The sequence below is a fragment of the Nerophis ophidion genome, linkage group LG10, assembly GCF_033978795.1.
Source record: "Nerophis ophidion isolate RoL-2023_Sa linkage group LG10, RoL_Noph_v1.0, whole genome shotgun sequence".
Taxonomy (NCBI): Eukaryota; Metazoa; Chordata; class Actinopteri; order Syngnathiformes; family Syngnathidae; genus Nerophis; species Nerophis ophidion.
Window position 1 is genome coordinate 10,725,388 of NC_084620.1, and position 27,956 is coordinate 10,753,343.

The 27,956-nt window shown below is 40.3% G+C and overlaps 2 protein-coding genes across 5 annotated transcripts in view; one reads left to right on the forward strand and one right to left on the reverse strand.

Moving 5' to 3' along the window:
• Window positions 1-27,956, reverse strand: part of cacna2d4a (calcium channel, voltage-dependent, alpha 2/delta subunit 4a) — a 113,894-nt gene that overhangs the window by 47,574 nt on the left and 38,364 nt on the right. The window lies entirely within an intron of this gene.
• lrtm2a (leucine-rich repeats and transmembrane domains 2a) lies at window positions 6,169-27,108 on the forward strand. 2 transcript variants are annotated; one of them, XM_061912325.1, is made up of 7 exons: window positions 6,175-6,797; window positions 11,839-11,981; window positions 22,884-23,104; window positions 23,799-23,924; window positions 24,012-24,100; window positions 24,163-24,320; window positions 25,990-27,108. In XM_061912325.1, exons 2-7 carry the CDS (start codon window positions 11,933-11,935, stop codon window positions 26,463-26,465), a joined length of 1,119 nt encoding a protein of 372 aa, XP_061768309.1. In that variant the 5' UTR covers window positions 6,175-6,797; window positions 11,839-11,932; the 3' UTR covers window positions 26,466-27,108. The 2 variants fall into 2 exon arrangements, with proteins under 2 accessions (XP_061768308.1, XP_061768309.1); XM_061912324.1 differs by having other exon boundaries at window positions 6,169-6,797; window positions 23,799-24,100.

Sequence of the window (27,956 nt, forward strand, 5' to 3'; positions counted from 1 at the left end):
ATAATGACAGAAGAAAGGAACCAATTAAAAATATGGTTTGACAAAAACAGACTACTTTTGAATCTCAGGAAAAGTAAAATAATGCTATTCGGTAACAATAGAAGAGAAAGTCAAACACAAATACAAATAGATGGAGTAGACATTGACAGAGTGAACCAAATCACATTTTTGGGTGTAATAATAGATGATAAAATGACCTGGAAATCTCACATAAAACACATACAACATAAGGTGGCAAGAAATATTTCTATAATGAATAGAGCAGAATATGTTGAAGAACATAAATCACTTCAAATTCTCTATTGCTTGCTAGTGTTACCATATCTGAGTTATTGTGTAGGGGAAATAACTACAAAAGTACCCTTAAGTCAGTAACCGTGTTACAATAAAAGGTTAGTTATAATTATACATAATGTTGAATACAAAGAACACACAGATACATTATTAAAGCAAAAATATTGAAAATCAATTATTTGGTGCATTTTTCAATTATACACAAATCAAATTAAAAGCCGTTATCCCAGAATGTACAATGCATGTAAAACACTTAAAACCTATAGCATCAGAATCAGAAATACTTATCAGTATATGGAATTAAAGAAACCAAACAATGTATTAATATGATGCATTTTAAGAGGCTATTTAACAAAGTACAAGGAAGAGGAATTGTGACAAATCTATTGAACTTATTGAAAACAAGACATTATTATTATCGCATTAAGTGAAACATACCTGTCTTATCTATTTATTACCAGAACTGTCATAAGTACAAATCTTTGATGTAAATTGTGCTAGAAATTGAGAACAATATTTAAATATATGTGTTTGTTAGTAATTGCTGAGAAGTGGCAAAGGGGTAGGATTAAATAAGCTTTGCTTCTTCCTCCTCCCTTTCGGGCATGTTGTGATGAGGAATGAAAAAAAATGTGTTGTATCATTTTTGAACTTTGTACATGTTCCAAATAAACTTCTATCGACCAACTATATTGGGAATAAATTGAGAACAGGAAGTGAACAAAAGTGTTAGTAATTGCTACGTAATGAAATATGAGTCAGATTAAATAAACTGTGCTTCTTCCTTCTCCTTTTCGAACATATTGAAAAGAGAAACGGAAAATTGTGATGTATCTTGTTGTAATTGTATGCATGTTGGAAATAAACTCAAGCCATAAACCATACTTAGTGGAGGTAAAGTGGGCAGTTTTTATTGACACCGTCAGAGCGCTGTAAATTCAACAATAGTTTTTTTCTTGTGATTCGAATGTTTCTAATATTTTGCACCTGCTAAATTCTCTTTAGATAGCCACAATCCTTCTTTTGGAGTTTGGCTCTGATAAATGCCATACCCTGATTAAAAGCTGAGTTTGACCACTTCTAAAAAGAATTCACACCTCAAAAACACAAAAAAGTAAGATGATCAATCCGTATTTACTTTTTTTATGCAGCTATACTTATCATGTAGACATTATCGACGTATCAGAGGAATGGTGCGTAGTTTTTGTTGACACAATCGAACTACAATAACAAATATATTTATTCCTGCGGTTTCGCAATTGTGGACTGTTTCCACGTTTTGTTGTTGTTTGATAGGCAACTAAAATATTAGGGACTCCTCTAGAAAAATTGCTCTCAAGGACGCTGTATCCCAATCCGATACCCGATCGGGTGCCAGTTAGAATGTTGAAGACACTTTCACAATTTTTCCATTGAGAAAGTGTTGTCAAAGCTTTGACTGGTAATCTAAACCCACACCTCAAATAACAATATAACAAAGTTGTTTCATAGTGTGCACTCAAATTTAGATAGGGACAATGTGGCTCAGATGGTAGAGCGGCCGTGCCAGTAACTTGAGGTTTTGCTCTCAAGTTGTCTCTAAGACACTTCACCTACCTTCCTCCCAGTGCACCGCACACTGGTGTATGACTGGGGTCAAAAGGGGTTAGTGGGCGCAAAGTAGTTATCAGTCTATCTAGGGCTGGGCGATATATTGAGTTTATAAGATATATCGATATATTTTTAAACAAGATATGAATTTAGAAAAATATCGTAACATCAATATAATTTATTTCACGTTAAAATGACCAAACACTGCTTATTTGTTGTGTTCCTTGTTCTCCATGGGCTACTAAACCCCTCCCCTTCCCAGTTCTAAGGCGTGCTTGCAAGTAAAAGGACATCCATGATTGGTTGGTTGTTTACTATGAGTCACAATTGGTTGAGATTATGGCAAAACATTAGGGACAGGCCAATCAGAGGCAAGATAGGGCGGGTCATTGAAACAGGAAGGGAAATCACAACACACATCCAAAATGACGACGGGAGAGTCGAAGAAAAGAAAGAGGGAATATTCAAGGCGGTGATTTATATATCTTAAAAAAATTAGTGGAAGATGGCAGAGGGATTCACCTCCTTAGATTTTTTCATTTAGCGATGTAGACGACGTCCAGGAATCCCACAATGCGTCTAGTTGGCCACATTTGGACAAATGTATGTCTGGATAAAACATTCATTTGAGTTGGTTACCATGTAAGCCCAAATCAAAACTGTTATCGAGTTACCAAGCCAGGCATATTTCGCCCGACAAATGCTGCCAAAAATGTATGCCGAAGTGAAGAAGATCATAGCTGCACAATTAAGTCAAGTCACTTCCTTGGCGCTGACCAGAACCGTACGTGTGTGACAGTCCATTACATCGTCGACTGGGAATTAAAAAGTGCCTGCGTACAAATGCATTTTTTTATCTGAGTTTGATACATTTTGTATTATTTGCACAGCTATGTTATTTATTTTACGCAGAAATAGTATTTTTCCATTTAATTTATGTTATATAATTCTGTGCTACTTAAACAGTTTCTTTTATGTCCTGTTAATACTCATCTTGATTAACTGGGTTAATAAAAGTGCCACTGACTGTTTACAGTACAGTTGTCATTCACTTCAATTTCAGTGAATCCCGCTCAAAAATGAGTATCTTTATATGTATTCATATCGCTTGTCCTTCTCGGGGTCGCTGGAACCTATCCCAGCTGCATTCAGGCAGAAAGCGGGGTACACCCAGGACTAGGGTTGGGTATCGAGTATCGAGTATCGATTGGAACCGGGACTAACTTTCTGATTCTCCCGGAATCGTTCAAAAGTTTAAATTTCGATTCATAGTTTCGATACCCAGTCCGCCGAACGGAAAAAAAGAATAGGTCCGCCGACCGGAAGAAGAAGCCGCTGAACACCAACAAAGAAGCGCCCACCGCCGAAAGTGTTAGCATACCCGAGCCTATGTAGCCGAGCGAGTCAGTCAAGCACGGATAGCAGGCGTAGGCGGTCAAAAGTGTGGCTTTATTTTACAAAGAAAAATGAAATATCGGCGAAATGTCACACGTGCGACAGGACTATTTCCTGCTTAGGAGGGTGCATGTTGAACATGATGAAGCACCTCCGAGTTCATGGAGTGCAAATAAATGCGTGTCCCGTCTTCGACGCGCTGCGCCGACCGTCCGCCTCTGCCTCTTCCTCTGGCTCCGACGCCCAGCCTGGCACCTTGGTGACTGCACTGCAGTCCGAATCCGGTAAGTAAAACAATATATATGCAATAAATAATGTGTTTTGCGCCGACGTTGAGGCAGCTAACAGATTAGCCCGCGTATTTTTTCATAGACAATTTACAACCTGCTAACCAGGCTCCGCGATGTGCTCAGCGTACTCCGTTCACCGTAGCGGCAATGGGGAAGATGTTGGTGCCACAGACGGAAGAGTGCACACATAGTCAAAAGACTGCATCCCGGCATGATACAAGAAGAATCGGAATCGAGAATCGTCAGGAATCGGAATCGAAACAAAGAATCGGAATCGGAATTGTTTGAATTCAAACGATACCCAACCCTACCCAGGACAAGTCGCAACCTCATCACAGGGCCAACACAGATAGACAGACAACATTCACACTCACATTCACACACTAGGGCCAATTTAGTGTTGTCAATCAACCTATCCCCAGGTGCATGTCTTTGGATGTGGGAGAAAGCCGGAGTACCCGAAAGAACCCATGTAGTTAAGGGGAGAACATGCAAACTCCACACAGAAAGATCGCGAGCGCAAGGTCAAACCTGGGACCTTCATATTGTGAAGCAGACGCACTATACATACTTTTACCGGAAAATATATCGAGATATATATCGAGTTTTAGTAAAAATATATGGAGATATACTTTTCCATCCATATCGCCCAGCCTTAAAGGCCTACTGAAACCCACTACTACCCACCACGCAGTCTGATAGTTTATATATCAATGATGAAATATTAACGGCCTTTTTAGTTTACTAAATTACAATTTTAAATTTCCCGGGAGTTTCGTCTTGGAAACGTTGTGTAATGATGACGTGTACGCAAGACATCACGGGTTTTTAGGAAGTATGAGCGCTGCGCACACACACAGCTAAAAGTCGTCTGCTTTAACGGCATAATTACACAGTATTTTGGAGATCTGTGTTGCTGAATCTTTTGCAATTTGTTCAATTAATATTGGAGAAGTCACAGTAGAAAGATGGAGTTGAGAAGCTTTAGCCTTTACCCACACAAACACACGGTGATTCCTTGTTAAAATTCCTGGAGGTGAAAATGTACTATGGATCAGAGCGCGGTCAAGCGAACATTAATCCAGACCAAATGTCCACCAGCAGGTTTCGGTGAGAAAATTGTGGTTAAAAAGTCGCTTCTTACCAGAGAAAAACTGAGCTTGGGCCGTCCATGAAGCTGCCGTCGACTTCCCTGAGACATTGGCGTCAACACACCCGTGGACGTACACCTCCGACTATCAGGTAATATTAAACTCACTAAAACACTAGCAACACAATAGAAAGATAAGGGATTTCCTAGAATTATCTTTAATGTGTTTAAAAACATCGGAATCCGTCCCAATGCAATCGCGTTTTTTTTTATCTCGTTTTTTTTTTTTCTAGTCCGTCGCCATCAATATCCTCAAACACGAATCTTTCATCCTCACTCAAATTAATGGGGAAATTGTCGTTTTCTCGGTCCGGATAGCACTTTTTGTTGGAGGCTCCCATTAAAATCAATGTGAATATGTGAGGAGCCCCCACACTTGCGACGTCATCGTCTGCGACTTCCGGTAGAGGCATGCAGTGCTTTTCTCTTAACACCGACAGTTGCGAACTATATCGTGGATGTTCTCTACTAAATCCATCCATCCATCCATTTTCTACCGCTTATTCCCTTTTGGGGTCACGGGGGGCGCTGGCACCTATCTCAGCTACAATCGGGCGGAAGGCGGGGTACACCCTGGACAAGTCGCCACCTCATCGCAGGGCCAACACAGATAGACAGACAACATTCACACTCACATTCACACACTAGGGCCAATTTAGTGTTGCCAATCAACCTATCCCCAGGTGCATGTCTTTGGAAGTGGGAGGAAGCCGGAGTACCTGGACGGAACCCACGCATTCACGGGGAGAACATGCAAACTCCACACAGATCCCGAGCCTGGATTTGAACCCAGGATTGCAGGACCTTCGTATTGTGAGGCAGACGCACAAACCCCTCTGCCACCGTGAAGCCCTCTACCAAATCCTTTCAGCAAAAATATAGCAATATCGCGAAATGATCAAGTATGACACATAGAATGGACCTGCTATCCCCGTTTAAATAAGAAAATCTCATTTCAGTAGGTCTTTAAGTCTACAGCTGTGGCAATAAATGTAGCTTACAAACGTCATTGTGAATGTGAAGTGGATGAATAATGGGTTCTCAATTCTCTGTTAAACGTGTTGCTTGTCTAGAAAAGCACAATATAAATCTAACCCATTATTATTACCATTATTATTATTATTATTGGGCGTAATAAGTAAGTAACATGCGCCGCGCGCACACACGCACGCTCGCGTCAGCCAGCATTACGACAGCTGCCTAAGGCAACAGAATGAAAATAATGGGAGACGTGAGCGGGAGGGGGGAAAAAAACGGATGGAAGAGAAAAGCCCATGTGACCATGAGAGGGAGATTCTCATCTTGGCTGGAATCAGCTGATGAGCCCCCCACGCCCCCCCCCCCCCCCCCATTATACCCCTCCCTCCCTCCCTTCATGCCACTTTATCTTTATCTCCACTTTCTCCGTCCGTGTCCAAGCATTCCACCTCCTCATCCTCTCTTGTGTCACAGTGAGAGAGCTGAGGGGCAGACAGAGGCGGCGTACACACTCGCGCTACTATATTTAACACACACACACACACACACACACACACACACACACACCCACACACACACACACACACACACACACACACACACAAACGCACACGCGCACACACACACACAAACAAACGCACGCGCGCACACACGCACACCTATGCACGACTGCACATGCATATGCGGGCAGAGTGGGAAAACAAGTGAAGACACACACACTGACACAAGCACGCGCACACACGCACACACATCATCGGACGTGTGCAGGAACCACAAAGCAGGAGCGTGACGCCAGCACCTTCTCTCTCAGACGGAGGACGGCGTTGGACGTCTCATTCAAACAAGGATCGGGCAGGAAGACGCGGATTACCCATCTCCATCCCTTCCTAGATCCTCTCTTCCCTCCACAATCCCTCATTTCTAGTGCTCCTCCAAATGCAAGCAGGGGATTGTTTCAATACATAAAGAAGGATTATTCTTATTTTCCCTGCAGGATTTTTTTCACGTATGGATTCCCCTGGTCCTATGATTGCTTAAATTGTAGGGATATTTTTGGGGACGGGATGTCGCTGTAAGGCTCTGAAATATTTAGTCAAGAGGTGAGTCGCACTCGTCGTTTAATATTTATACTGTACATTATGTCTGCTGATTTATTGCAGGGATGCCTTTAAATTGGATATGTTTACTATTTCATCATTGGCTGGTACTTACAATAGATTTATTTCTCATCATAAAGGTTCATTTTATACTTATTTGCATGCACAGTTTAATGATTAAATGCAAACCTTTCATTGTAATAACAATAACAATGCTCAGTTGGGGAATAATTTAAAAATACAGTATGTAGCACCCTTCTAATAATTTGCAAAAAATTACATTTGCTGTGCAATTTAAATATCTAATGAGCAAAAGCACTTGTGGTGTTTTAAAAAAAATATATTTTATGCCCTTAAATGAAGCTAAACAAACACCACCACTCAAATAAAAAAGAAAAACACAACAACCGAGATTGTTTATTATGCAACGTCATGGTCTAAAAATAATTTGCTTGGTGAATAGTAAAGTGTGCAGTTTTGGAATGTTTGTAATATTTTGCACCCTTAATTGTAGACAAATAACCACCATGCATCAAATAGCAAACCAAAAATTAGGTAAAACAAGTAAATTAATGTTTATGGTGCAACTTAATTATTTACTTAGTGAAGATACAGTGTAGAATGTTTCTATTATTTTGTACGCTTCGATGTTACTAAATAAAACCAGCCCTCAAATAGCAAAAGAAAAAAAAGCTTTTTAAGACGTAATGTCATAACTACAAAGCTGAGGTAGGCCATGCAGTTTAAGAATGTTTCTAAAAATTTTGCACCCTCCGTTGTAGATGAATAAACACCAGAACAACTCTAACTAAATAGCAACGACAACAAAAAAAGTACAGAAAAATAATATGTCGCGTCATTATAACTTAGCGGAGGTAGAATATGCAGTTTGGGAATGTTTTGAACGTTTTGAATATTTTGCGACCTCTAGATTAGATTAGATTAGATAGTACTTTATTTATTCCTTCAGGAGAGTTCCTTCAGGAAAACTAAAATTTTCAGCAGCTCTAATGTAGTTAATAAACCCCCCACCTCAGATAATGACGATACATACAAACAAGATAATTGATTATGCAAATTCATACTTTAAACATGATCTACTTAGTAAAGATAGGGAATACAGCTTTAGAATGTTTATATTATGTTGTATGCTACAATGTAGCTAAACAAACACCAAACCCTAAACAGCACAAAAAAAGTATATTTTAAAAAAAACGCAAATCTTAACCTATAGAGCGGAGATAGGGTGCACGTTTTTTAAATGTTTTGAATATTTTACAACCCACCTCAAATAATAATATTACAATCAAACAACAACATTAATTATGCTAATTCATACTGAGAATGTTTTCAATATTTTGCACCTTCCAATATAGATGAATAAGTAAAACATTTGGGACCCATTTTTTCACGCAGATAAATGCCATACCCTGATTCAGTGCCAATACAGTACCATTTAAACAATTGTAGTCACTTTATGGGATATTTGTGTTGTTGTTTGGAGGTGAGACATTCAATCAATCAATCAATCAAAGTTTATTTATATAGCCCCAAATCACAAATGTCTCAAAGGACTGCACAAATCATTACGACTACAACATCCTCGGAAGAACCCACAAAAGGGCAAGGAAAACTCACACCCAGTGGGCAGAGAGAATTCACATCCAGTGGGACGCCAGTGACAATGCTGACTATGAGAAACCTTGGAGAGGACCTCAGATGTGGGCGACCCCCCCTCTCTAGGGGACCGAAAGCAATGGATGTCGAGCGGGTCTAACATGATACTGTGAAAGTTCAATCCATAGTGGCTCCAACACAGCCGCGAGAGTTCAGTTCAAGCGGATCCAAGACAGCAGCGAGAGTCCCGTCCACAGGAAACCATCTCAAGCGGATCAGCAGCGTAGAGATGTCCCCAACATTGTCCGGATGTACTGTATTTGACATACATGCTCTAAACACAATTACACGATTAAGTAATTAATAAAGACAATACAACATACATCTTTGAACAGGGATGCATATTAAAAAGTGCAATATAGTTCAGTAATTTTATTTATATCTGCACCTTATTGCTCTTTTATCCTGCACTACAACGAGCTAATGCAACAAAATGTATCTGTACTGTCAAGTTCAAATTTGAATGACAATAAAAGGAAGTCTTTAGTCTTTTAGTCTCTACCGGTTAAAAATAGTAAACATTGTCCTCACTTTGTTTGTGTATTACATAATCCCAATGCTATGCATGCATGTGTACGTACGGACACCATACGAGTGTCATGGAGATAAATATGAGCGCATATTTTGGTTTCACATGCTTGTCAACGCACACATGTCAAGCTATCGTCATGTTTATAGCTGTCCGTGCAGTGTGTCTTATGTGTGAGTGTGTCCTTCTGGCTAGAAAACCAAATGAATAATTGATTCAGAGGACGCTCGGCTGCACCGCTCTGGTTTTGCTAGCAAGTTGCACAACTTTAACGCCCCGTGTACGCAGGTGGGACACATTTTGGTGGCATATGGGGCAGAAACTGTTCAAAGTGACTAGTCGTTAGGAGATGAAATATGAAATGAAATGTGCTCAATTAGACAAATGAGGGGCAAAGATGTGCTAATGTCTGACGCTTCTTACAGGTCAAAGGTGTTTGCGGCTCATTAGGCCTCAAGACGAATCGCATAAATTGCTTGCAACGAAACGTGTTGTGCATTAGGAGGATGCGGACACTCTATAATGGTGTATTTTTCAACATCTATGCAGTAGGTTTTGAAACAGAGCCCAATATTATTCCAGTGTGACAACAAGGATGTGCATTACGCTATAAATCCCAGTGTGGACAAGACTGGAAGCGAGTACAGCAAAGGAAAGAGAAGCCAGGGCGAGGTGTCATTTGACGCCCGGCTGACTTTGACTGGCAAGCATCAACACGTGTGGCCACTAGCAAATGTGCACGTGGGCACAGGTCAAATTGGTAAAAAAAGGCTTCTGAGAATAGCCTTGACGCCATTTCGAAAGCCAAAAGGTTTGAGAATGATCTCAGCAGGCACTTTAAATTCATGTTTTCTAGATTGGGTTCAAAACGGCTTTCGACAACAACAAATATATATGAAATCTGCCTTTGGAGAATAATAATAAGCGAACACAATAATAAACATAGAGAAGGTCCAATCTTCAGCCCTACAACACGGGACTTTTTGACCTGCGTGTCTGCAGCTTTAATGCTAATGCGCAATGTTTGTCCACAAGTGTGTTTCTCCAAGAAGTGCCAGCGTGTGTTTCATCCATTTTTTACATTTATCCTGTAACTCCGCACTTGTCCAATGTAACAGACATCTCAAATCACATCCCACAATGTAACATTAAAGTTTGGAACAAGAGAACACAAACATAATCAATACAAGCATAGCTAAGTCAGATACAGTGGGGCAAAAAAGTATTTAGTCAGCCACCAATTGTGCAAATTCTCCCACTTATAATGATGACAGAGGTCTGTAATTTTCATCATAGGTACACTTCAACTGTGAGAGACAGAATGGGAAAAAAAAAATCCAGGAATTCACATTGTAGGAATTTTATATAATTTATTTGTAAATTATGGTGGAAAATACGTGTTTGGTCAACCATTCAAAGCTGTCACTGATGGAAGGAGGTTTTGGCTCAAAATTTCACGATACATGGCCCCATTCATTATTTCCTTAACATGGATCAATCGTCCTGTCCCCTTAGCAGAAAAAACGCCCCAAAGCATGATGTTTCCACCCCCATGCTTCACAGTAGGTATGGTGTTCTTGGGATGCAACTTAGTATTCTTCCTCCAAACACGACAAGTTGAGTTTATACCAAAAAGTTCTATTTTGGTTTCGTCTGACCACATGACATTCTCCCAATCCTCTGCTTTGTCATCCATGTATCCATTTTGGTATAAACTCCACTTGTCGTGTTTGGAGGAAAAAGAATACTGAGTTGCATCCCAAGAACACCACACCTACTGTGAAGCATGAGGGTGGAAACATCATGCTTTGGGGCTGTTTTTCTGCTAAGGGGACAGGACGATTGATCCGTGTTAAGGAAAGAATGAATGAGGCCATGTATCGTGAGATTTTGACCCAAAACCTCCTTCCATCAGTGAGAGCTTTGAATGGTTGACCAAATACTTAATTTCCGCCATAATTTACAAATAAATTCTTTAAAATTCCTACAATGTGAATTCCTGGATTTTTTTTTTCACATTCTGTCTCTCACAGTTGAAGTGTACCTATGATGAAAATTACAGACCTCTGTCATCATTTTAAGTGGGAGAACTTGCACAGTTGGTGGCTGACTAAATACTTTTTTGCCCCACTGTACATGGTAGCATTACATCCACATTTTAACAGCAACATCATGCTGGGTTAGCCTAGAAAAAACAAATGATCAAACGTAGTGAACCCCCCCAACTACAGCTGACCGAAGGATAATTGCCTACTCTTTGTTTTAAGATGTGTTGTGAAGCCTGAATAAAAATACAATTAAAATGAAAAACCGACAGTTCCAATCAAAAGCAGAGCAAACAAGTAACGAAGACAATCATTTTTTCTCATGCTCTCAGGCTCTCTGAACACATATTACTGTTGTTGAGTCCCTAGCTGTAAAAATGCATCGTGAGTACAACTCATAGGAGGCGCCATAAATCAGTCATGTGCAGTCATGACTGTATGCATTTCTAGGTATATTTGCTGTTTTTGTCTCTTCTTTATGATTAATTATTGAGCTAATTCACATGCCTGACTTCTTAAAGAGCTGCTTCTCCCATTAATCCTTGCAGGTACTTAAAATGCAAAATCCCACAATCACCTGACACACAAACCTCTGCCGTTTCAAGAAAACGAGCCGCCAAGACAGAGAGAGAGAGAGAGAGAGAGAGACGGCTAATTGTTGCACTACAGCTGATGAGTGTTTTCAAGCAAGCGTCTTAATTGGGTTAAGACGACACTTAGCAAAAGGCATACTGCACCAGTAAACTGGTGTTGCGGTTTTATCGCAACATTTCCTTTCTTTTTGGGTGTTTAGGTTCACAGTCGCCGCCCTTGTGGAGGCTGCAGGCATGGCCGCTTGACACCTGCCGCCACCACCACTGCTACTCTACCAGAGGGAGCTGTGCGTCATGGCCCCCCACAGACACTCACCCGGGGGCTTGGGGCCGTACAGACCCGGTAGGCAACGTTCGTTCTGTCTCTGATTGATCCCATCTATTATACTCCCAAGTGTACGCCTGGTGCGGCGCTCTGTTTTGACAGCTGCTAATGTTAGCGTGCTCGGAATACTTGCACGCGCACAGACACACACATACACACACATGCACATGCACACACAGGATAAGGGCATTGAACATGCAGTGGCCACAAGCCAAATCCCTCCATGAAATGCCACATTATTCCACAGCATGTTTCAGTATGGATGCCAAACAGCAGGAAAACTAAGGCCTGAAGCTTCTATCCTTTCCTATCCTCTTCTTCCTCATTTATCCTATTTGTTTTAATGTATCAGGCCATAATGTGCATATGAAGTATACCACTGAGATGTTTAAAGTTGATTAGCTGTCCTTGCTGTTACTTTAATTATGCTGTTGTATTGTTTACAAAATGGCAGACAAAACAGGGATTTCTTCTTCCCAGCTTTTTCTTAAAAATGAATGCAATGGAATTACGTAGCTTCAAAACACACTCGTGGAAAACGTGTGTATTTAATGTTATTATTATTTTGTAACTTCTTAAAAAACATTTAAATAATATAATTTTCAATGTTTATAATGCAAAAAAACGCAATTTCCCATGTATGGCTGCACCAAGTTTACATCAGATTTTACTAGATTTTGCATAAAAAGTAGCCTAGCTAGTGGGAAAACATGCATATTTATCTTAACATAGTAAATATTTTTAAAAACCTACTACAATATACAAAAAAATATAAAAAATATATTTTAAAAGTATATTTAAAATATATTTACAAATATTACAGTCTCTGTTTAACGTATATTTCTGACACTATTAATAATTGTGGTGAGATTTGTTAAGATTTTGTAATATTGCCATTATTGTGGAGTGTAATACTTGGTGGGACCCCCTGATGCATACATTTTGGGCCTGTTCTACTAAGATCCCTAAAACAAGTTCTAAATAGTGTGTGCAAAGAAGGGACGTCGGGATACCAACATTTTGGTACCGGTACCAAAATGTATTTAGATACTTTTCAGAATGAAGAAGACCAAAAAAAAAATATTACCGGCTTTGTTTTGAAAAAAAATCTTATGATCCATTTATCATATGTTTCTTACTGCAATAACAATAATTTTAGATAATAATAGAATCATTTTGTCATAAAATAAGATAGTGAACATTCAAGACAACTACTCTTTGTAGTAAGCAAAAAAAAAAGGCTCCTAATATGGCTAAAGCTAAAGTTAAAGTTAAAGTACCAATGATTGTCACACACACACTAGGTGTGGCGAAATTATTCTCTGCATTTGACCCATCACCCTTGACCAACCCCTGGGAGGTGAGGGGAGCATTGGGAATAATTTTTGGTGATTTAACCCCCAATTCCAACCCTTAATGCTGAGTGCCAAGCAGGGAGGTAATGGGTCCCATTTTTATAGTCTTTGGTATGACTCAGCCGGGGTTTGAACTCACGACCTACCGATCTCAGGGCGACACTCTACCCACTAGGCCACTGAGTAGGTACTGCTGTATGCGTTAACATATTGTGTTATTTCTCATGGTATTCTTTTGTCAAGACGATGAGGAGCAAACAGTAGAAAATGGATTATTAATCTACTTCTTTATTTACTGTTAAAATCTGCTTACTTTCTGTTTTAACATGTTCTTTCTACACTTCTGTTAAAATTATATAGGCACTCTGTGATGATACATTGCCCTGATCATGTTTTATTTTAGTTTAAGACTCCCTTAGTTCTGTTTTCAGCACCCCTGGGTTTGTGTGTTTTCTTGGTTGCCATGAGTGCTGATTATTTTAATTAGCCTCTGATTAGTGTTCGGTACGCTCACCTGCTCACAGGCACTAATCAGAGAGCTATTTATTCCTGCTTTTCGCCACACTCGGTCTGGCTGTTTTGTTTGCTTCACACAACAGTTACGTTCATATACCGTTTGATTCCTGTTCTAAGATTCGCCATAGCTTCCGCACTATCGGCACGCTTTCCTGCATTTTCTTTTTTTATTACTGACTAATTTATGGACCTGCACACTGATTCTGGAGTTCCATCTGCATCTTGGGGAAACGATCCGCGCATTAACATGCGACCTGTCCGTTACACACTTATTTCTTTATTGTTTGGATACTTTACATTAGTTTTAGGTGATACTAAACATTTGGGTAACAACCCAATGGAGGGTCATACATTGGTAATAATTAAAGTCCTCATATGTCCAGGGACTTATTTCCTGAGTTTGTAAACAATAAAAAAAATGACAAAAGATTTTTCGATAATAAAAAAGATCGATCAATCAATCCATTGTAGTGTCGACTAGATACGGCTCTTGTACTTGGTATAGTTACAATCAATGTATGTATAGATCATTTGTTTACATTGAGGACAGCTCAGCTTGCTTGCTGTTACAGGTTAGCTATTGTATCCTTCTACGGTGTGTATTGAAAGATGTTGAGCTATTCTTCGTCCTGCAGGGATGATACTTGTAAGAAATGTACCTTATGTGTCGCAATGGAGGCGACGATTAGTGATTTAGCAGTAGCTAAACCACTGTCGACTGCGGATGGACGTTAACCAGAGCGGCACTTCAATGTTTTTAGCTTTACATTTATCGTTTGTTTTTAAGCCAAAATGTGTCTTCACGCTGTGTCTGCTTGTAAGTACTCTGTACGCGTGCATTGCCGAACATGTATAACTTTGCGACATGACGACGGCGCGCCGTAACATCCTTAAAAAATGTATATATAGTATAGGTATTTTTCAGAGGCAGGATAGTACTGTTTTAAGTAATTAGTACCGCTATACCGTACAACCCTAGTGCAAAATATAAAATTGTGTGTAGTATTAGTGGATGTGTTGCAAGTATAATTGATGACAAGTACAAGAGTGGTGCGGAGCGCCATATTTCAATTAGGATTTTTCTGGCTGTCACCATTGAGACACTCATTAGGGACACTCATTAGGGACGGCGTGGCGCAGTGGGAGAGTGGCCGTGCGCAACCCGAGGGTCACTGGTTCAAATCCCACCTAGTACCAACCTCGTCACGTCCGTTGTGTCCTGAGCAAGACACTTCACCCTTGCTCCTGATGGGTGCTGGTTGGCGCCTTGCATGGCAGCTCCCTCCATCAGTGTGTGAATGTGTGTGTGAATGGGTAAATGTGGAAGTAGTGTCAAAGCGCTTTGAGTACCTTGAAGGTAGAAAAGCGCTATACAAGTACGACCCATTTATCATTTATTTATCATTTATCACTCCCTCCAAGGTTCTGTTTATTAATATTATTTGCTTTTCAGGAAGTTGCAGCAACATTTGCAGTGTTTTGAGGCTTATTTTTTGATAACATTGAATTGACTTCTAATTTTATGAATTAGTTATCAATGTTTTAAATGTTCCAGGTAACCTTAACCTCAAGAAGCAACAATAAATACTTTATTGATGTTTTATATGTTTTATACCACCTAAAAGGTGTTGATAGCAGGAAATGAGAATCTGCTTTTAAATGCCTTACTGTAGGTAAATAAAATGTTGAGAAATTTATAAATGCATGTTACTAGGCCAGTGTTTTGATGAATGTTTATATACTACATTAAACAGAAACAGGAAGTAGGTCTGAGCAATATATGCGGAAGGAAAACAATTGCGTTGCTTGTCAATAAATAGTTGATAGTTCTGATTAGACAGTGGATGTGCACTTTTGAGCACTGCTAAGAGAGAAATTTGATTTTCCAAAAAGTGCAGAGAAGTTGCAGGCATTGGACAAAGTAGCGAGGCTGTACATAATTTGCTTGAAGTAGTTGGATTTGCATGAATTGGCACGATCACGACATCGCAAATTCCTGGAGTGCCTGATTTAGATTAATTTCCATAGCATCATAGGATAGGATAGGATAGAATAGGATTGACTTTATTCATCCCACAATGGGGAAAGCATGTGGTTGCAGTGCAGATTTGTACATACAGTAAGAAAAGTAAAACGTAATGAAAAACTAAGACTGAGTAATGAATAATACATGTTGCAGACCAACGATTGGATGTTGATAATATATCTCCTATATGAAAAAATGAACACCATGGAAATAAAGCCAGTAGACACCAAAAATGAATTAAATATGATATGTGTGTTGACTTTTATTTCTGACAGTAGCAATATATTGACATGCACACGGATGAAGGATACTCTTTGTCATTGCACCTCCATTTATGCGTAACTGCGGCAATTTCCAAACAGTGCTAAATGATTACATTTGCATTTCCTCCTCCCAGGATTTAATAGATCAGGCCCAAAATGTTTATGTTGCAGTCCTTTATTCGCATCTCCGCCTCCCAGTATTTAATAGATCAGGCCCACAATGTTTATGTTGCTGTCCTATGTGCTTCATTAGTCCAAAATGCTAAGACCTTTTAGGAATATCAACTGTCAACAGTGAGGAGACAATTGCTCTGTCAAAACTCCCTCCATTTAATATCCTTTATTGGCATGTGTGAGTGATACATGTGTTGTCCCTCACTCCACACATCGCGTAAAAATCCTCCCCTTAAATGAGGGATTTTCGTGCCAGCCGACACAGGAGAAGCCGAGAGAAAGCCTCTGAGCATCTCATCTCATCAAAAGGGCTCCAAAGAGTGCAGCAATATGTTTAATCACTCTCGTGCTGAGTGCTTCGTGTCATCGCCTTCTTTTTGCTGGATGCTAACGAGAGAGTTTGGCAGACGGAGGAGATAAGAATGATGATTGTTTTAATCCTGGAGGATGAGAGGTCAAAGTTCAGCTAAAACGCTGCTAAAAACCTACTCCATGTTTACATTTTTGCCAAATGTAAGTTTTAGCAAAAGGAATCAATTTCAGTCTGATTCCATCGTCAACAAGTACTGTCAATAGAGACTGTTTGCCATTTTGGGAAAATTATGTACAAATTAAGAATATTCTTAGAAAATGTGGTCGCCCTAATCGAGGAGATGTCCATTAGGATAAATTGTGGTTCTCTACAGTCATGTTTTTCTCTTCTTGCTCCATGTTATCAGCCTTCCAGCATCTTTGACTAATGTTTTTGCAGGAAATTCTTAAAAAGAGAAGATTGCTCCTGTGATATAGTGACTATGTTCACCTTTTGGTAAAGTAAAAATGTGAAAGTATGACCAAGCCTTATACTGACATCATATACAAAATAAAAATACGAGTGGAGAAGTCTGCCAACTCCACTCCTCAGTTTTCCTGAAATGTCACCCTGAAGAACAATTTAGCTAAATTGCTCTGGTCAAAACCCTTAAACTTTGCTCAGGTGTGTTGTCTTAATGCCAAATGTGTTTGTGTACGTGTGTGTGTTCAAGTAAGCCATTATTCTGGAGGTCTGGCATGATGATGCGGGTTAAACAGAGGGGGGTATGCTTACGGCGGCACCTTCCCCCTCGCTTGTCTTAAACATCACAGTCGCCTTAGTTGCCATGGTGACACGGCATTACCTTGACAGGAGTTAAAATGATGTGATGTAGCAGCTATGACTTGATGTTAGAAATGTGTTTGTGTGTGTTGTGTTTTATATCTTTCAAGCGAGTAGAAGTAGTACTGTGAGACAAATGATCAATTATAGCCAGCATACTGTAAATCCATTTCATTTAGAACTTCAATTACGGTTGTTGTCTTGCCATATGACCACACAGTTATAAATCACAGTGCTGACAAGGAGCAAGTGATCGCCTAGCTGACCTTTAACCTCAACTAACGATATATACTGAGTCTTTTTAGAAAATAAGAAAAAAAAAAACAAGATTAGGAATAGGAACAAAACCAACGAAACAACTAAGACATGAACAATAACAGGGACAGAAAAAAATATATAAATAAGAACAAGATAAACTACAAAGAGGAACAGGAACAGAAATATGAACGGCAACAATAACAAAAACAAGTTCAGAAACAGCAATAATAACAACAGAAGAAGAACAGGAATACAAATATGAACATGGACATTTAAAATAGGAACAAGAATAGGAACAAAAACAACTAAAGTAGGAACAAGAATAAGAAAAAAATCCAACAAAATAGGAAGAAGAACGACAAGAACGTTAACAATAACAGGAATAGAAACAACCAAAATGAGTAACCGGAATAGGAAACAAAAACAAGAAGACTAACAGGAACATAAATAGGAACCGAGGCAGAAGAAAAAGAAGAACAAAAATGGCAATGGGAACAAAAGCAGGAAAAGAAACAAGAACAGGAGAAATAACAGAAGAAGAACACAAAGCAGAACATAAACAGGAAGACTTGTAGGAACAAAAAGCACTTGAACAGGAACAAGAATGGGAACAACAACAACTAAAACAGGATTAAAACAAGAAGACTAACAGTACCAGAAAAAACAGCATTAGGAACAAGCACAAGAAGAGGATTACTTGGAGATGAAAGAGTTAAAGTTATTGGACAGCTGGCGAGGATCGAAATCAGATAGTTTGACCAGGAAAGAGAAACGTCTGTGGCGATGACATCATGGTTCGTATCCGGTGTCACAGGGGGTGGAGGTGCATTGGGTTATCAAATGTCAGACAGCTGATTCCACAAAGTGCGTTGTCAAGGTGATGATGGCCAAACATTCCAGTGTTCACGAGACACTTTAATAGCAGAAATTAAGAAAGGATCAATGAACTAATTCATCTTTTTTCATTTCCCAGCATGGCATCGGGCTGCCTGTTGTTCTCTTAGGTTTCTCTGCAAGGTTTATTAGCAAAGCAAGAGGATTTGCCGCAGCTAAAATAAGCTAACCAACCTCCTCCTCTTCCTCCTCCTCCTCCTTCATGAGAGCATGCTTAAAGCTCTCATAAATGTTGAAAGTTTTGGAGGGAGAGTGGGAGAGAGAACACGAAGAGATGAGGCGAGGGACGCAGGGAGAAGAAACACCATTCGTGCACAGAGACTATGACAACTTGACGCTTTACAATACCATGAAAGTTCCAACCTGAACACCAACACTTGCGTAACTTCTACCTTCGACTGTCAGCTTTATTCTCGTCTCCAACCTGTGACAGCAAATTCTAAGCCAGTGTTCCACCAAATCCCTCACAATATGAGCTTCTGCAATGAACTCGAAAAGGATTTTACACATATTCTCTCCTGTCGTTCCGTTTATCAAGAGAAGTGAGTCATTTCTTGGCAGGGTGGGATTTTAGCGTTCATGGTTCACGGTCAGGTTGTGTCTGTCGGCCCGAAAAAAAGAAGTGCATCTGAGGACAAGATGCCATCTCCAGACATTTATCTATCATGTATGATCATCGCATCACATCGCTAAAGTGCATCCGACGACTGACAGAGAACATGATGGATGTGGAACTGCTGATATTAAGAAGAAAAAAACCTGGTTGTAGAGGCCACGATGTACTGTAAGCAGGGCTGCACCTATACTGTGGCCCTAAGCAGAATTTGTTTTGAAGGGCCCCCCATTAAAATATGTTTTAACGCTTAATTTATGTAAAGCAATTGTTTTACTTTTTTTTGCTTTTATGTAACTCTTTTGTTCATAGGACATATATAGTTCACGTAATACATAATACATAAATATGCAAAACTTCCTGCCACATCTTAGACCAAGTATTGAATCCGGTATGTCTGCCTTACAAAACCAGCTCTGATACCGCGTGTCACAGGGAATAGTCGGAAGATTTAGGGAAATTTGCCATATTTCTATCCAGTGACGGAGCAGGAATATCGCAATATTGCAATAATATTCAATATGAAGCGCGCTGTCATTCATTAATTGACATTCCCCATGTGTTTCTTCATGTGGGACACTAATCACAACACGTGATCTGCGTTTATGGATGGGCGCCCATGAATACAAAGCACATTTTCTCGATCTGGAATGCCACATTTTCAGAAAGCTGAGGACTCGAGGCAGAAACATTCACTATTAATATTATTTTGTGTAATGTTTACCAAATGTTAAACATCATCACAAAAAGTGGTACACTTTAAGGCAGGGGTGCCCACACTTTTTCTGCAGGCGAGCTACTTTTCAATTGACCAACTCGAGGGGATCTACCTCATTTATATATATCATTTATATTTATTTATTTATGAAAGAGACATTTTTGTAAACAAGTTAAATGTGTTTAATGATAATACAAGCATGTGTAACACATATAGATGTCTTTCTTTCACGAAGACAAGAATATAAGTTGGTGTATTACCTGATTCTGATGACTTGCATTGATTGGAATCAGACAGTCATGATGATAACGCCCACATTTTCAAATGGAGGAGAAAAAAAGTTGTCCTTACTGTACAATACCACATGAAAGTGGTTGGTTTTTGGCATCTAATTCATCCAGCTTCCATACACTTTACAAGAAAAACATTGGCGGCAAATTCCGTAGCTTGCTTGATTGACATTCACGGCACCCGAGGGTCTTGTGAGATGACGCTGGCTGCTGCCAGTTCATTATTATGAAAAAATGACAGAGAGGAAGGCGAGAAACACTTTTTATTCCAACAGACTTTCGCGCCGTCCCTTCCGTCAAAACTCTAAAGGCCGACTGCACATTTCCTATCTTCACAATAAAAGCCCTGCTTCATGCTGCCTGCGCTAACAAAATAAGAGTCTCGGAAAGCTGGCGTGCACAAGTGATGTGCACGCCAGCTTTCTGAGGGATCGCTTGTGCACGCCAGTTTTCCGAGACTCTGTATTTAGTTAGCGCAGGCAGCATGAAGCAGGGCTTTTATTGTGAAGATAGGAAATGTGCAGTCGGCTTTTAGAGTTTTGACGGAAGGTACGGCGCGAGAGTCTGTTGAAATAAAAAGTGTTTCTCGCCTTCCTCTCGGTCATTTTTAATAATAATGATCTTGCAGCAGCCAGCGTCATCTCACAAGACCCTCCGGTACGGTGAATGTCATTTAAGTGACGTCTTGGTGAAGATTGATGATCACTAATTTTTAGGTCTATTTTTTTTAAAAGCCTGGCTGGAGATCGACTGACACACCCCCGCGGTCGACTGGTAGCTCGCGATCGACGTAATGGGCACCCCTGCTTTAAGGAGTCTTATTGTGCAGCCCAACTTTTCTAACCTGATAGTACTTGTTTTGTGTTTTGGGGACCACCATATGTCCCAAAAACCTAAATACAAATAATAAAGGCATGGTGGAGATATCTATAAACAATTCTTCCAAACTTGCTCCAAATGAACTGTTTAATATTTTAGACTTCAGTGATGTTTTTCCTTCATTACGACAGCGGATATCGATATATATAATAGAAGAGCTTTGCGCGAGTCCACCATCCAGTTGTAGTCCAAAGTTGTAGTCAAAAAGTTCCTTATTGTTCTGTATTCTCTTGATTTTGGGCAGACCTGCTCGTAAATGCACATATATACTAAAATCCTCTTTTGTTGCCAATTGTAATACAAATTAGCATACAGTTCTAACCTCAAAAATCAGTCAATAGAGTCCAGTTAGAAGCACTAAAACTACAACATGGTTGACAGGGTAGAGACCTAGTTGAAAGGGGCGTGGCCTGGGGGCAGGTAAATAAGACTGCCAACAAAACAGTGCATCCTGAAGAGAGTCAGAAAGCGGCTTGAAGATGGTCAGTAAAACAATAAAAATACAGCTTTACCACTTTAGTCATAATTTCTGCACTTAAGAAACTTATGTGACTTTAGCTCTAGACTTCTTCTGTTGGTTTGATATTGTCATTACTGCCACAAGTGGTGAAATAGTGAAGTGAAGTGAATTATATTCATATAGCGCTTTTTGTCTAGTGACTCAAAGCGCTTTACATAGTGAAACCCAATATCTAATTTTTACATTTAAACCAGTGTGGGTGGCACTGGGAGCATGTAGGTAAAGTGTCTTGCCCAAGGACACAACAGCAGTGACTAGGATGGCAGAAGCGGGGATCGAGCCTGCAACCCTTAAGTTGTTGGCACGGCCACTCTACCAACCGAGCTAAAAGTGTATTACAACTGATTACTGCTGCGGCCCATACGGACCATAGCTGCGAAACAGATATTTTTTGGCACTCTAAGGCACCTGCAGCCCAATATTTGACCCGGCTCTATAGTTAAGAAACACTGTTGTTGATGTTGATGACGGCATTAGGATTGATCATAATTAATCTTAGGGGACAGCATTATTCTCCGAGTGGAACTCTTAGCAATACATTATTGATCCAAATACCGTATTTCCTTGAATTGCCGCAGGATATATAGTATGCGCCTACCTTGAATTACTGCCGGGCCAAACTTGCTTCGCAAAATAATTAGCGCATGCTTAGTATTACCGCCTGGTCAAACTCGTGACGTCACGAGTGCCACTTCCCCTGTCATAATTTTCAAAAAGGAGGAGGCTGATTTCAATACCGGTAATTTGAAATCGCATAAAGGGAAAAAGATTAAGAGCTATTCAGTAGGATTTAAGGTCCAAGCTTACATCACACTCAATTTTTTACTGCATGCCTTTGGTAAGTGCCGGAGTGAGAAGAGGTTTTAAAATAATAGCGCATGCTTACTTTTACCGCATGCCTTTGGTAAGCGTAGGAGTGAGAAGAGGTTTTAAATTAATTAGCGCCCCGGCGGCAATTCAAGGAAATACGGTAGATTAAAAAGGAGCTCTGGCCTACTGAGAAAAGCTCATTCGCCTTGCAGATGATGCAACTGATGAATTCTGCCGCCGGGTGGAATTTAAAAGTGTTATGTCGGTGTCTGGAGTGGGTTTTTTTCATATCACACTTTCTGAGCACTCGACATATGCACACAACACATACGCATTGGCTGATAAGACTGGGTGGAAACAAAAGCAAAACGAGTCATTAAGAGAACGCAGACTGAGGCATAAAAAATCTAAAATACAATCTAAGACCTACTTTGCTTACTTTTAATATTGCATTCTCTTCCCCCCCCAGCTTTCCTCTGCCTGCTGGTGGCGCTATTCCAGCCAGCCATCCTCTGCCCTGCCCCCTGCGCCTGCCCCTCAGAAGGCCTGCTGGTGGACTGTGGGGGTCGAGGCCTCACCTCTCTGCCTCCTTTGCACCTCCTGCCTCCCGGGAGTCGTTTCCTCTCGCTGGCCAACAACAAGCTAACCTCACTGGGACCTTCCGCCCTCGTTAACCTCTCTTCTCTGGAGGTCGGTATCCTCAGTTTTCACTCAAACCCTTTGTTTTTGCTGCACTGGACAAGAATAAAGGATGATTTGACAAATGTAGCAGAAACTGTTGTGTCTTCTGGTACAGTGGTATCATATTGTGTGCAGCCAGCGGAGTGATTCTTGCCCATAAAAAAAACTCAATATTTCTTAGCAAAATATATGCAATCAAAATACAAAATGCATGAGTTGTCTAGCATTACTGAGCTGTTATTTTTTGCAGATCAAACACCTTTCGTTATCGGTTTTTCCTCAAGGAAATCTTGTGGACACAAAAAGTAATGAAATAGTATTGACGGAAGATCAAATCACTTACTCTGCAACTAATGTGATTGCCTTTTTACACACAGAATTAAAAACAGCTAAAACACATTATATCCGGTCTAGAACAGTGGTTCTTAAAATGTAAACATCAAGTAACACCGCAAGACTATTTTGCTTTGCTTTGTTTCTGCTACCTCCGCCAACCGTCACCTTTTAGCTTCTGATTTATTATGAATTCGATTTCAGCCAATGTTCTGGTTTAGAAATTTTTTCTCCTACATTTTTTTTATGTGTATTTAAAAAAAAATAAATATCCAGCCTTCCTGAGAACAACTAGATGGAGCCCGAAAATCAACGTCCCATGTTCTAATAATCAATATTTGAATATTTGTGTGTTGCATTGTGATCACAGGAGCTTGACCTCTCTAACAATTACCTTGATAATTTGCCGGCCGGATTATTCCGAGACATGATCAATCTGACCAAGCTGACCCTGCACAACAACTCTGTGACAGTAATGGACAGGGATCTCTTTCAGGTGAGTAGTACTACAGTGCGTTTTTCTCCAGTGGGACGTAAAAGTAGAGATGACTACAGAAAGAAATGTTCTGGGTGTGTTCTACAGGGTTTGGGGAGTCTGCAGAGTCTAGATCTATCACTAAATGGCCTGGCGTCTGTTCCTTTGGGGCTCCTGGATGAGCTGCAAAGTCTCAGGTAAACATTCAAAGTGAAATTTGATCAGAATGTATTGACTTTGAGTACTAATGTCTTTGTAGGTGGTTGTCCCTGGCTGGAAACAGACTTCGGGGTTTGGAGAGGGCAGCGTTCGAGCCCCTGTCCCACCTCCAACACCTAGAACTGGGACACAATCCCTGGGAATGCGATTGCAACCTGCGAGATTTCAAACACTGGATGGAGTGGCTATTGTACCGAGGTGAGCGCTTAATGGAAATTGTGGACAAATGTGATTGGAAATCATCCCCATCAGGACGTGAATGCACATCTAATTTCCGTGGACTGGGTGTATGGTCCATGTCGCTACATCGGCTGAGCACAGCTGCTCTCTGTTCATGTGTATAAATTTGCATTCACCTCAGCGCGTCAGGCTCTGACTGCACCGCTAATGAAGCTGCATCTCCTCGCCGCTCCATTATCCTCGCCGCAGCATTCCACTTTCCTCTGCTTTTGCTCAGGCTCATAACCTCCAGTCTTTTTCCGGCGAACAGAGGTAGCAAAGGTTACTCCTTACAAAAACAGTTCAACATTTTTACAATAGGTTTATTTTAAGAGTGAAAGTATAAAAGAGATGTTGAATTGATCTGCTAAAGCTACAGAATACAACACACATCACTGCTGATGCTACATTCCGTTTATACTGACAAGTCGGAATTTCCAAGTTTCAAGTTGGAAGTTACAAGTAGAACGTCCTCCAAGGTCAGATTTCCAACTCGGAAAGTCAGAGAGCCCTCACTCCTCGTATCAGCTCTCAAAGATGGCTGCTATGAGTGGAAACAATAAAATAAGCTCCTGTAATATCTGTTTTAGCACTATTTTGTTGCACTAAATCTGCCATATACTTATTGTTGGACGTAAATATGGTGATGTTAATGTAGAGTAAATTACCTTTCTCATGTGGTATATGCGTACTACATCGCAAACGATAGCGTTTTTGTGTTTTCTTTTCATTTACCTTGTTTACAGGTTGCAGAAGGAGTGCATGTTTGTTCAGACGTTTATTTTCAGACAAGTGCAAGAATAGCTTTTGTGGAACGCTCATTACACCGCTGTGATGTAATTTCCAGCTGTGACTTTCAACTTCAGAGATTAAAAGCATAATGTACGTAGCGTACAATCTTGGATGACTAAAGCTGCATAATGGATGGGTCTTCCTAAATGACCGTTATCAAAAACAAACAGCCAAGGCAACAAAAAAGCCGCTTAAAAAGAAGCTCATTAGGAATGGCCAAGCCACTTCACAGACTTTAAACCCATAGAAAATCAGAGGAGGAAGCTGAAACTTTTGAGTTGCCGAGCATCAACCTTGAAACCTTCAGGATCTCCTGGTGTGCTTGCCAATCAGGGTTTTTTCCACCAAGTATTAAACTACGTTTTGTTTAGCAATCAAATACAAATTGATTTTAAACCTTTGTTTTATGTTTTATTTCTGGATTTTCGTTGGAATTCTCTGTTAATCTAGTAAAAAATGGACCGTTCGTATCTTTGTAAGCGAATACGTAGCACATGGAGAAGGTTCAAGTCATTGGCCTTCTCACATGAATCAGGTTTTGTGACGACGACAATAATGTCTATCCTCCAACCACAGGAGTCAGAGGAATCAGATATTAACCAAAGCCATTCATCAAATCTTAGTTGATCACATCTACTAGCACAGCACTTTTCCTGGAGGGAGTTCTTCCTTGCCTCTGTCGCCAAAGTGCTTTGATGAACGAGAAAATAACCGCTGTTGTGAATTGCCGCTGTATGAATAAAAGGCGCTAGCAAACGGAAGTGTGTGCTCAGTGATGTATGATTCATCCCATTGTGCTCCCTCCCCACTTTCTATCTTTCCTGCTTACTCTCAAAAAATGTATTTTCTCCCCCAGGCGGCAAGGTGGACGCAATGGAGTGCACGCTACCCAAAGATCTACGGGGGCGAGACATCCGTGGCGTTCCCGTTGAAATGTTTGACTACTGCCTCCAGCTTGACGATGAGAATGGAGGAGGAGGAGGTGGTTCTCCCTGCAGCAGGAGAACCCTTAACCCCAGCAGTGTGCCACCACTTTCTAGTAGTGATGACTCCTCTACAAATTCAGGAGGTGGTGGAGAGGCCCCTGCAGATTGCGTGCGCGCCCGCTATCGGCCGGTGAGCGTGCGGCGTGCCATCGGCACCGTAGTGATTGCCGGCGTTGTGTGTGGCATTGTCTGCATCATGATGGTGGTGGCTGCTGCGTACGGGTGCATCTATGCCTCGCTCATGGCCAAATACCAGAGGGAGCTGAAGAAGAGGCAGCCGCTCATGGGGGACGGCGAGGGTGATGGGGACGACCGGGAGGAGAAGCAGATCTCCTCGGTGGCGTAGGGGAGACTCTAAGGGGGACAAATTGGCTAAAGGGCTCAAGGAGGAGAATCGGAAAGTCATCCTTTCATGTCTTCCTTTTCAATACGTTTTCAACCAACCTGAGTTCTTCTCTTTCAAATACTGCATATATTTTTTAGCAGTCATCTCTCCTACTAGCCACCTACTGATGCAGCACCGGAAACAACATGCTGGACATGGCAAGAATCTGATTTCCAACCTCCTGTATCATCAGAGGTGGAAGATGGAGTTTTCAGGGACCAACATCCACATACATGATGAGCCCTCCTTTTGAACCTTTTCAAGCCTCCCGGATGCCCAAAAAAGGAGGCTTGAATGATGATGGCGTTAACAAAGTTACATTGAAGTATTTCACATGTTTACATTCGCACATGTCTCAAAAGGGGTAGGAAGAATCAGAGCTTCATTTAAGCGAATGAATCAACACATCTACTGCTAGATGTCCAGATAATCCCATTTCAGTTTCTCTCTGGACCGTCTCAGGATATAAATTGACATAAAATTTAGGTATTTGTCATTTATCAATGGAAAAATGCTTTCAAACTGGGTCAAAAACTGTGTCTTTTAGACCCATGGACGTAAAAGTCTCCTGCAAAGAACCATTAAATGACTTTCCAGCACTTTATCTCCAGAATTATCTTGTTTACCGTTCCTTCCCCTTTTCTCAAACTTTTCAAAAGGTGTTAGAGCTAACAGGGGATTGATGCTGCTATTACCCCATGTTCCATCCCTTCACTTCTCCATCCATCTTTTCATCTACAGTGTACAGTGGTACCTTCACTTTTGTTAGTAATGTGTTCCAAAATGTCAGAATTGTAAAGAAACTGAATGCATTTTTGCAAAAACAAAAAATTGCATAATAGGTTTCAGACACCCGAAACATCCACTGAAAGCACCTTTTACAGAGAATAATTATGGTTTTATATGCATAAAACAATGTGTAATACATACAAATGATGCATGAAATCTATGAATGAACTTTTAATAGGATTTCGTAGGCTTTTTTTGTGATTATTTTACCAAAAATGCCTGGATTTGCAGTAGCATTTTTAGAAAGTTACGATGTTTTGAAGATTTTTTTCAATAACATTGAATCAACTTGTTATTTTTTGAATGTTCTATTAATGTTTTCAGTGTTTCTTGTAACCTTAACTTCAAAAAGCACAGGATTGCCACAAATATTGGGAAAAAAATACTGTATTGAGGTTTTACTCATTGTATAGCACAGACTTAATAGTGGACATCTGGCAGTAAAATCACATACTCAGAGCTCAATGTGAAAATACTGTACTGTTTTAGTTCATTGTAACTAATAGATAGTAATAGATAGTCCACTGTCTGCTCTGTCTTATACACGTTGCAGACATTCTTCATGTATGTTTTATACTTGAAGTGGTTGCCCATCTTAAACATTCATTTATGTTCCAACACATTTAACCCCGCACGTTTAAAGCATTTGCAAACTGTTGAGAG

Excerpts from the sequence above, each read along its gene's own strand:
- lrtm2a (XM_061912324.1), top strand. The coding sequence starts at position 11,933 with ATGGCCCCCCACAGACACTCACCCGGGGGCTTGGGGCCGTACAGACCC. Across the intron at positions 11,982-22,883 it reads CTTGGGGCCGTACAGACCCG|CTTTCCTCTGCCTGCTGGTG; the intron begins GTAGGCAACGTT and ends TTCCCCCCCCAG. Across the intron at positions 23,105-23,798 it reads TTAACCTCTCTTCTCTGGAG|GAGCTTGACCTCTCTAACAA; the intron begins GTCGGTATCCTC and ends TTGTGATCACAG.